This window comes from Gigantopelta aegis, chromosome 3, assembly GCF_016097555.1.
Source record: "Gigantopelta aegis isolate Gae_Host chromosome 3, Gae_host_genome, whole genome shotgun sequence".
Lineage (NCBI taxonomy): Eukaryota > Metazoa > Mollusca > Gastropoda > Neomphalida > Peltospiridae > Gigantopelta > Gigantopelta aegis.
Genome location: NC_054701.1, coordinates 16,357,823 through 16,369,873, shown reverse-complemented (window position 1 = coordinate 16,369,873; position 12,051 = coordinate 16,357,823). Strand labels below are relative to the sequence as shown.

Genomic DNA, 12,051 nt, shown 5'->3' with positions numbered 1-12,051 from the left:
CAGAGAAAATAAATAGACTGTTGATATAATTTAATAATCAATAATTAATCAATCAAGATACCGTAATGTGATGGACATGACATGTCTGTCACAATTTTTTTTTTTTTAATTTCATCAATTTCACATGACATTCTTTAAAATTAAATTCACCATCTTTCAAAGCAGATAAAGAAGTAGGAAAATATATGAGGTTTTGTTTTTAACGTTACAACTTTTAGAGAAAAATAAACTTGTATTATAAAAACGTGACTGACCAAATTTTTTATGCACAAGTTACAAGGGTATGAAGGTTTCTATGTCTATGGTAAAGATTTTTATCGTTGTGGAATTTTAATAAAGATATTGAAAAAAAAACAATGTCACATCTGTCACAATTGTTTTTATTTTTTGGCGAAACAATCCTTACAGAGTCTCCCTGGTGTAGTGCACATGTCTAAATTTTACATATTCAAGACAGTTATGATGTTTACTTTCATATGATATAAAGTGTTACGTCCCACTTGGCATTCTAGTGGGACGTATCATGTTGATATGTACCAAACTATTTTTAACCATATGGGTAATAATATGGCATATTAAATGGTTTATCAAGCACTAATCTTGGCTTGAATGAAATTGAAAGGAAATTAAAGCAAATTTTTAGGTATTTTCGTCATGTGATAAAACAATCTTAAATATATCCGTCTAGTAACTGCATTCAATAGAAGTGAGCTCTTTCTAGCAGTGTGTTATGATTTCAGGGTGTGGACATCACCAACTTCAGCAGCAGCTGGAACGATGGCTTGGCGTTCTGCGCTATCTTCCACAGCTACATTCCTCACAAGATCCCATACAAGGAGCTGACATCAGAGGACAAGGTTAGTGTTTACTCAACGATTGCCACAAAAGAAATACCATATTTTCAGGCCTACTACATGCACTGGTGTATAAACCGCACCCCTTGTTTTTAGACCAAGTTCCGACCTTCGTCCGTACATAAACCGCACATTCAGAGCAAGCTGTTGTAGCCGGCTTCTCTGTCCAGTACAGGAAAAGGGTTGGGGTGCACCGTGGGTGGGAGAAGGGACCGCCCATACTGGCAAGAGAGCACCAGCAGCCCGACCGGGGCAGTAGTGGGCAGGGGTAGTTTTGGTGGAGGTTGGGTCAAGCTGAATATATAGGCCAGTGGCAGTAAACAGAAAATAAGCACGACCCTGTCGATCATTTAGTTTCAACATTATTTTATAACTTTTAAAAAACAGTATTTGCCAAGGGATTTTATATATATATATATATATATATATATATATATATATATAATTACATGTAATATAATGAAATACAACAAAACAAGATATGCACAAAACATTAATGCGGTGGAAAGTTATAGAGCTGAACACAGCTAAACAGCTAAACAGTCGTTTATTATTGTATATTATTGTCCCAAATTGGCGATACACCTAGACTACCAAAAACAATAAAAATATTCACATGGGGACCTCCCATAACTGTTAAAACAATAAAATAATTTCTTTTCAATATTACCTGTCCTCAAAACAAGTGCATTTCCCCCCCACGCAAGTGGACTGGTCCGATCATCCCAACAGATAATGGGATGGCCTAAATCTTCTACAGCATGCTGCCTTGTAGTTCCGGTCATGTGACTATAGCTTCCTTCTTTTTCTCTTCACTATACTGGTCGGATGATTTTATATTATTTCTCTTTGTAGAAATTGTTCTTATGTCTGATGTTTGTGCTTCTCGACAAATATCCTGTACTCGTTGCCGGACGTTTTCGTCTAGAGACGATCCACATGACCTGTGTCCCTTGTGTAAAGTGCCCTGCTCTTCGGAGACTAGATGTGATGTTTGCTTTCAGCTGTCAGAGTAGGAGTTTGCAGTCTACTTGAAAATGTTGTCAACCTGATCCAAAAAGACTGACTCTCCACCGGCGGGATCTATGGTGTCTTCCATAGCTGACTTGGTAGCGGACACGCTGATATTGTACAACGATGTCGGCGGTTGTTTCCAGGGCGGATCCTTAACCTGCAGGGGAGGGGTCTGGTTCTAGCTCCCCCTTTTCATCGAAGCGGTACCTAGTACAACTCCAGGACCTACGGCTCCACATAAGTCACCAGCGGCGGCCAGCCAGTCTTCAGGGGTGCCAGTGGGTTCTAGTAAGCGGGCCGAGAAGGGTATTTCTTCATCAAAACGTCCATCATCTTCGGATCGCCGTTTCTGACCCATCTTCAACAGTGCGGGCACGAGGGTCCAAGGATCACTGTAGTAGTCGAAGCTGAAGCTATTCACCACGGAATCCAGTGGCTCCATCGGTTCCTCCACGACGATTATCGGTGGGTGCATGGTCCATGGTATCCACACGGGACCGCCCACGGTCAGGTTCTCCGGTATCCAGACGGGACCATCCACGGTCCGGGTCTCCATTGGGCCATGACCAGAGCGACCGGGTTGCCTGTTCACGGGTGCTAAGTGACTTTTCTGATGATGTATTGGTTCCTGTGGTGCTGGAAGATCTGGATGTGGCGGACCACCTGTCACTGAGGGACTGTCTGGCTGTCATATATGAGATGCTACAGTCACTGGCCCATCCACCGGTTCCAGCCAAGAAAGGTCCGGTTCCAATGATCACCACGGAGGTTCCACCGGCAGATGTCGTCATTCGATCGTTGGCTGCCACAGGCCCCCCCCCCCCGTCAGTTTACACGGCCCCGTGCAGATCGCTTCTTCCAGCAAGCAGACGGAGCCCTGTAACGAAATGGAAGATTGCATCATCGGCTCACCGTTCGGTATCATCGTCCCGTGATCGATCGAAGTGGTACAGCATCCAGGGTTCCACCGGCTCCTGCTGGTCCGTGTCTCCATTTGCAGTCAGTACATCGGACCATCCGCACCGGTCAGCAGCTGATCCGGCATTCAGGGTTTACACCAGCTCCTGATGGGACCGTCCACGGTCTGTGTTTCCGTTTGCAGTCAGTATATCGGACCGTCCACACCGATTGCAGCCAGTACATCGGATTGAATTGTCTGTGCCAGGTTACTGATCGATTTTCCAGATGATGCGTCGGCGCAGTGAACCACGTGGCTTTGAGGGATTGTCTCGCTGCGGTGTATGAGATGTTTTCGTCATTGCACCATCCAGTGGCACCATTCTAGAAGGTTTCCATTTTGATGACTAATCCGATGTCGCGGTTTCCATGAGTCGGCTTCATTTGTGGCGTTCCCCATTCGTCACAACGAATGTATCCTGTCTTCAACCTATCCTTCAACAGTGTGGCGCCGGCCTTGGATGACCAGACGTCTTCCTAGAACTTACAGATCGGCACATCCAGTCAATGGCTTCAGTTCAGCGTAGATGTTTGTACATGCTGTTCTATTTGATGTTTTCCTGGTGATCATAGCTCCTTACGTGCAGGATGCCAGATGATATGCCTTGTTCCAGCTGTCGGCTTCGCTGTTGGTCTGCCTTACATCTTTCGTGACGTCGATGTCCCCTACAGTTGCACACTATCGTCAACCGGCTTGCCTGAAGCGATCCATTCTTGACTTTCAACACAAGCCGGACATCTTGGCAGACCTGTGGTCTAAATCCAAGCTGTTTGCCGTGAAGGGGTTCGACATTACAAGCGTTCCGGGTTGGTAACTTGTGTTGGGACCCCGTGCATCGGTCCATCTGTTGCTCAAGGAAAGTTCAGCGATATTCGGCAGATCGTTCACTATATCTGGTGGCGATGCAAGACAGTCGCTACTTCCGCTGGTTCCGGAAGTCATCCAGTTGCCATCACGTGGTACGGGTTTTTTACCGTGATCATTTTACTACAGTTCATTGCGGCTTATCAACTCGCTGACGTTCACTTTGTTACCACCAGCTTTTCTGACCGATGATGTCTAGATTGTCTCTGCTGATGGCATGCACCGGGTGGTGTGACGGCCGTGGATTTTAGCCGGTTGCTGTTTGCGTTGCTTCACTTCCACATACATCGGGCATATGGCGTAACGGGTCGCTATGCTGTCGGTGGCTCTTGACTGTTTCACGGGAACACTGTTTCCGATGTCCTGGTTCCTGTATCACTCTACTACTGTTTCATTGCAAGAGTAAATTTGATGTCGGCACAAGATTTGATGCTTAGAGGTAGACTCCAGCTTAGCTGTATCCAGTTGTTTATGAATCCATGCATTCAGTACTATTTGCTGATCTGGTTACCAGTCGCCCTGCAGTCCAGTCCCTGATGGCGGCAACGCCAGGCGAACGTCTTCGTCGGAGTTTCTGTGGCCATTCCAGGCGACTCATCGTCTGTTCACCGATGCGTCACCTCAATGACCAGACATTGTCCGGGCTGTCGTCTCCAGAAGCAGCCGTGCTATACGTCATCCTTCTGGCGTCAACAGTTGATTAGAGAGACTCTTATGGTGGCCACAGACAGTATGACCGTGGCGGCTTCCATCAATCGACAGGGCGGCACACTCCAGCAGTCTTCTGCGGCGGACGTTTTTCCTGTACGACTTGGTGCATGATGTGCCTCTGCAGTTCCGTGCATGACATATTCCATTGGTCTCCAATGTCCTATCAGACTTTATCCCGGCTGTCATCTCCTCAATCAATCAAGTGGATGCTACATCGGGAGGCTTTTCGATTGGTGTGTGAGCGTCTCTGGACACCGAACATCGACTAGTTCACCACGAAGTTCAACCTTCAACTTTGGGTCTGTGTCGCCAGGTCCAGATCCAGATGCAATCGACCTAGATGCTCTCGCCATCCTGCTGCCCAGGGTGCTACAGCGGTTTCAACAATACTACTGTCGTCTGCTGTTGATCGCACTGATGTACATTCACTGCCTCTGCCAGAGTGGGTTCATCTGCTGCTGCATCCCACATCTCGGCTCTACCATCCGCAACTACGCTTACGCCGGCTACATGCGTGGATCTTATTGCCATAGGTCTGACGAAGCAGGGTTTTTCTTCCCAGTCTACTGCAGCAATTCTGACGGCTCATCGAACGTCTACTGCGGCGTAAAATGTCCGATGGTGCCTGCGGCATCAACTCCAGCCTCAGACAGTTCCTGTACCTCATCTGGCTGTTTTTCTGGTGTACCTCCGTACATCTCTGAATCTCAAGGGCTCAACAATTGCGGGTTACGTCTCGGTCTTCGCTACTGTCCGTGATTCTGCTACTGGTACGAAGTTATCTGCTATCCCGGATATCCATAAGATGATTAATGGGTTACGAAGTGGGTCGTGAATCTGATTTTGAGGTCCTTGACTGTGGTACCCAATGAGCCGATGAAGGAGTCCTCCTTGAAAGCTGTTACTCGGAAGACTGTCGTCTTGTTGGGGTTCGCAACGGCTGCTTGTGTTTCTGAACTACATGCCTTGGATGTGGACCTGGTTCGGTTTCACCATGAACGCAAGTCGGTTACCTTGGGGTTCGTCATGATCTTTGTGGTGAAGAATCAGCTTCCTGATCAACCGCTGCGAACGTATGTGGTCCAAGAGTTATCATCCATCCTGGGTCCGGCTGATACTGAAGTCTTGGCTTTGTGTCCTGTTCGAGCTCTGAACCACTATATTAAAAGGACTCACTTGTTCGCCAATGCCCTTCGAGGTTGTTCCTTTCTTGTCACCAGCCGCACTTAACAGTCATTACCAAGAATACTGTGGCTCCTTGGATTGGATCTACGATTCTGTCGGCGTACCAGACGGCAGGTTTGCCTGCACATTCTGCCTCAAACCTGCATGAACTGCGTGCACTGGCTGCCACCATGTCTTTGCACTGTAACACTCCTATCCAGCTGTTTCTGAGCGACGGACTCCACCTTTGTCAACTCTTACCTGAGGGACATCTCCACTGAGGATGTTGAGGGCTTCCATCATCTGGGTCCTGTGGTGGCCGCGCAGACGCTGGTGAACACTCGTCGCCGTTGAGGGTTGCTGTTGGATTCTAGGCTGCACACCGAGATGTCCTTCGAATCGACAGCTGAGGACTGCTGAGACATTTGTTCTTTTGCACCTTTCACGTACTGGTGCCGGAACTTTTGTCTGGATAACATTTTCCTTTGCACATTCTGCATTTGGTATTATGTTTCCTAACTGAACTAACATGTTTTTGGTGTACTGATCAGAAAACACTCAGCGGCCTGTTTAGTTCAGTGTTCTGACGGATGCACCCATACAGTGTTGTTGCACGTTATTTTTAATAACACTCCAATACGTTGGGAGGTTACCTAATACCTGCATCCCTGGTGGCTATGTCTTCCCACCCAGTCAGAACCTGCATATGATGTGGCTTACGTATCCAGTTGTTGTTCCTAACATCACCTGTATTGGGCTGTGACGGGCATCCTTTGGAAGAGGGGTCTTTATGGTTGGCCTAACTCTTCCACTGGTAAGTCTCCCTCCGGTCTCTGGGAGTTTTTAAGATCATCTTCGGATTTGGTACCCACCACCATCTGTTGAATGCTGCACTTGTTTTGAGGACAGGTAATATTGAAAAGAAATGGAGAAAACTTTAAGTGTTTTCTCTTTTATAGAGATATTACCTGTCCTCAAGGGTTTATTCCGACCCGTGCCTCCCTGCTTCCCGTCATCCGTGTGATGCGCTCAGTGAAAAAGAAGGAAGCTATAGTCACATGACTACAACGGAGCATGCTGTAGAAGATTTAGGCCATCCCATTATCTGTTGGGATTCTCCAGTTTCTACACAAATGTTTATGCACAACATTATGCTCTATAAATTAACATGCTAATTAGATAGGGAATGTCTACTTGTAATAAAACATTACAGGTACTCCGATTATGTGATTTTAATTCGCAAGCTTTGTACTGAACTTAACTTCTGATATATTAATTAAAAACATTACAAACAGGTAACAAACAGAGGTGTTGAAGAGATCAATAAACTGTTTTGATGTCAATGTTAAGGTCTGGGTTTTGCAATTGGCCGTAAATGGCCATGACATTGTAATTGTGTCACGTGACATTGTTTCGTCTGCCACTGGCTTTTTATCTGCAGTACTGAACATGCAAGTGGGGTGTGTTTGCTACAATCTATAACAACATTACTTTATATAATATGTCATAATGAGGTGAGTTACTTCATTTTAAAACATCAGACAAACACATCTGATGCACCACTAAAAATAAATGTTACAGAAATCAAACTAAGAAACTTCGCTGTCAAGTCTAGTTTTGACACTGTATGTATATCAATACACAAGTGTTGTATTGTTTCTAGACTGACTAGACAATAAAGAGCCATTCCATCGTAATACTTCACTATCTGCTTAATTAATAAACAGTCATTTATTATTAAGAAAATGGGAAAAAAAGGTTTATATGCACTGCAGTTGCCGTAAAATTCATAAATAAACCACTGCATCGTTTTATAAATCGCACCTTGCAATTCACACTAAAAAAAGTGCGGCTTGTAGGCCGAAAAATATGGTATGTATTCCAGCTGAATGAAGTTTTTACCATCCCAAACTAGACTTAGCTCCCCTTGTTAAGAATAATCACATGGTAGCTTATGGGATAGCTCTGTCCTGTATACTGCAGGATGAGAAAAAAATGGGTTTGTGATATACTTTTTGAGAATAAAGATATGACAAAAGTTATATTGGGTGATTGATACAGTGGACTCAGTTGGGACCGATGAAATATGCCGGTTTAGATAGAGTGCCGGTGAAGACAGAGTTTGTCCAGAGTTATGGTTCTTGCGATATACTAATCAGAAAATACCAACGTAATAAAACGTCATATTAAGCAAACGTTTTGGACTGTGTGTAAGAGATCTGTGAAAGCAAGGCTAATCAGTACTTGTTGTAGTGATTGGTATAAACCTGAAAGATATACGTGTTTCTAACAAACCAGTCAAATTTTTTAACTTGCTGTTAGCTATTCGTTTTCTGTCTAGGCCTACTGAAATATTTTCATCGTACAATTGCTGATAATGGTCACTACATTTTAGTATATCATATACTGCCTGTCTTCCAATCTTGAATGACAATGCAAGACGGAAGCATCATTCGGTCTTTATACAGGTACTAGTTTTGACAAAACAATGCAGGTATGAATACATACAAATAATAATCTGATTTATCTTATTACCTACACCTGTTATGTACAGCAGGTGTAGTTCATTGTTTCTTAAACCTTTAAAGAGGCATGATTATTTCATAACACTTTGGTGTCCTAATTACTTGCAAACTACCATCATTGTTTACAAGATGACCACTGGCAGACAGTAGAGGTAAGATCGCGTGCCGGTGTAGACAGAGCTAATTACTACATAAACTGTTCTTGAAGTTGCATACAAGTCCAGAATAGACAGCATCCAGTGTAGGCAGAGATTAGTTCCTAATAAATTAACGGTAACTGAACAGAACTTTAAAACTGTGCTGGTTTACACAGAAATCCAGTTTAGACAGATGCCAGTTCGGACAGAGTCCACTGTATTACTATACTATCATTTAAACTTAAATGCACTGTTCACTTCAATCTGTAGTCTAATACAACTTTCACATAAGCCTTTTTTCCATTGGTTAATTTTCGTGATAAATCGGACGGTAGATGTACGCTGTCATGGGAAACCAGGATTTATCACAATAACAAAATTCTGAGAAGTCGTCCAGTATACTGTCACTTAGCCTCATGTGTGGTGTTTTCATTAGTATATTAATTCCGCGTCTTCCGTTATATTTAAAGGGACATACCCTAGTTTTTAAACACTAAGGCATATTGTTCATTATTAGATACGTTTATGATCATTGAAATCAAACGTTACTTCTATTTTATTGTTTAGATTATCCATTTCCATACAACCGAAAGTGTTTCTGGTTATCCTGGTGTTTCTACTAAAACAAAATGCATTTTTCATATTTTTAAAAATGCACATGCATCTGAGAAGTAATGATTATGGAGTCGTGTTTTAGTCCATTTTTAAGGGTATTTCAATGTCACAGACTCTTGTTTCACTATGTTGTATCCAAATTTGTTACAGGTTTGTAAATTAACCAAACTTAGTGTCCATTTTTACGGGTTGAAACTAGGTTCAAGGTGAAAATATGCCTTAGTGTTTAAAAACTAGGGTGTCCCTTTAAACGTCGATATAAATAATTATCAACAATATTACTAACTTCAGATGAAAATGATGTTATTGTAACTATTTTATTATTATATCGTGCCATTGTAACGTTTAACACTTCGTTAGCAGCAATGAATGTGAACCCACCCACCCCAAGTACAGTCCAGTCACTGATCGATCACAGCAGTCACCAGCATGTGTCTTGTGGTCTGCTCTTCTAGTTTGTGTTCTAAAAAGGGTGCAAGCCGGTTCATCAGAAATAATTATATCACAATCTGAAGTACCTTATTTTTGTTTAGAACATACTTTTTGTGACAATAAAATTGATAAAGAAGACAAGATGGAAATGACTTGATTTTTTAAATGCAATTTTAAACAACATTAACTGGTTTAAAATATCGCACAATTCTGAAAAACTTTTGAAAATATGTTAGCAAGTTATAAACTTGTAGACCTACCCCATCAACGTGGTTTTTGTACAAAATTAAACCAGGCGAATTCCTCGAAATAATTTAATATGAGGTTGAAACACAGCTCACAAATGTCCTATCATAGTCATGTCTTGCAACAGAAATTAACAGCCAACGAAAATATTTCTTTTAGTGTATCCTGTATTACAATAAATCATGTTCGAAAGACAGACTCCAATGCTGATAAATTTGCCATTTGATTCGCTCCTAAGTCAGTGACGTCATGTGAAGAGAACAAAAAGAAATATTATGTCATACTTTTACTTACTACAAGCGTTTTCATTGAATATCGTAAGGAGAATAGATAATTTTTTTATATATATTTGTGGGATTTCTTTAATAAAAACACAATAAAATGTCTTACAGATACTCCTAATAGGTGTAGTATTAGAATAGGGATAATATCACTGTGTTTCATTGTTAACTATGAGGATTTATCACAAAAGTTTTGGATTTAGGGACTCGACTTCGTCTCGTCCCAAAATCCAAATTTTTTGATAAATCCCTTATACTAGTAGTTAACAACGAAACACAGTGATATTATCCCCTAAATGTATTTTACAGACTACGATGTCATGCATTTGTAACTTTCATTGGTGACATCACCACAAAAGGAGTTGTTAATCTCATAACTGTAAGGATTTTATAAGAAAGATGCTAATACAACTATCATGTTGATTTGTATTTTGTTTTTATTTTAGAAAAGAAACTTTACTTTAGCATTTGAAGCTGGGGAGAGTGTTGGAATACATTCGTCTTTGGTGAGTACTTACTAACTCTTAATGTGTACAACTGATACATATGCTGAAAACCGCAAAGTATATTTTCACTTGCTTAAATTAATTACTATAGACCAAATTAATATTGCAACATATTTTAAGTTTATTTTTGAGGCAATGTGCACCTTAATTTATGATGTGTAGATTTTGCGAACAACCTTAGGCATTGCATATATCTGTAGTGAAAATAATGTGTGTGTATATAATTTGTGACTTGCGGTTGGGTGTGAATAAAACAAAATATATACCATGTATTTTCCCCTGGTTTATTTAATAATCTCATAATCTTTTATTTCAGATCTTAAACCGATTGTTATTTGCCTGTCTTGTCTGTAATGTTTTTGAATGGATGTACCGGTAATAGCAGTTTATTAGCAGACAGTACATTTTAGAGCAGTATTTTTGTTATATGAACCAATGAAAGTATGTTGGAGTAAACTGAAATGTGGATATGGTATATACTACTCAAAAGAATTTAAGGGTCAGACGATATTTTCGACATTATTTTCTGAATGTCAATTATATTAGCTAGACCATAATGTCACGCATGGTATTGTTCCATTTTGACGAAAGTGGGTCTAAGCAACCCATAAATGAATTAAAATCCACTGTCATTGACACTGTCGACTAGTTCTAATGGCGAAAACATGCTTACATTTGCACGTAAATTAGGGCAAAAGCGAAAGGTCTGCTAAGTGCCCATAACTTGCTTTTTCACAAAGCGCTTCATTTGCACGCTTTGCACGTGTATTCCATGTTCCCAATGCTGAATTTCCGTATAATTGGAGCTTGCGTTCGTGTACGGTGCACACTCCAAATTCGACAATGGTACGACTTCCAACTGACTATCGAAGATCAAGGAAGGGCTATTGCTTGGCTTCAGGATGGCAATACGCAAAGAAATGTTGCTCTGAGACTTGGTGTCAGTCAGAGTGTCGTTGGCCGACTGGCAACGGTACCAAGCAACGAATTCTGTTCGAAATCGTCCATGTTCGGGAAGACCCCGAAGCACTACAAATAGAGAGGACCGCTACATCACCAATATGGCTCTACGTCAACGCACAACCACTGCACGCCGATTACGTGACAATCTGCGGACTGCGACTGGAACTCGAGTGTCTGATCAAACCATACGCAATCGTCTGAGAGCCAATAATCTACGCTGCCGTCGCCAGACTGTTCGACCACCACTCCTACCACGTCACAGAACGGCCAGACGTCACTGGTGCACGCTTCATCTGCGGTGGCAACGTGTTCATTGGGGTCGAGTGATGTTCACTGATGAGTCCAGGTTTAGTCTCCAGTTCAACGACGGTTGGGTTCGTGTCTACAGACGTCCTGGGGAGCGCTTCGCTGACTTTAACGTTAGACAACGTCACCGGTTCGGTGGTGGCAGCGTCATGGTGTGGGGCGGCATCTCTATCCACCACAGGACCCCCCTCTATGTGGTGGATGGCAATCTGAATGGAATCCGCTATCTGAATGAGATTATCCGGCCGTTGGTTCTCCCAGGCCTTCAGCAGATTGGCGGCGGAGCAGTTCTGCAGGATGACAATGCCAGACCCTACCGCACCAGGGTGGTAACGGACTTTCTCAGACAACAAGGTATCGCCAGGATGGATTGGCCAGCATATTCGCCTGACTTGGCCCCAATAGAGCACGCCTGGGACGAATTAGGCAGGAGAGTTCGGGATAACCATGCCCCTCCGGCCAACCTTCATGATCT

The 12,051-nt window shown here is 42.6% G+C and overlaps 1 protein-coding gene across 1 annotated transcript in view; it reads left to right on the top strand.

Moving 5' to 3' along the window:
* The window catches only part of LOC121367586 (cytospin-A-like), a 33,823-nt gene that overhangs the window by 15,361 nt on the left and 6,411 nt on the right, over window positions 1-12,051 (top strand). Inside the window, exons 4-5 of the mRNA XM_041491857.1 lie at window positions 741-857; window positions 10,248-10,307. Of these exons, the coding sequence (XP_041347791.1) occupies window positions 741-857; window positions 10,248-10,307 (177 nt within the window). The remainder of the gene's footprint in view (window positions 1-740; window positions 858-10,247; window positions 10,308-12,051) is intronic.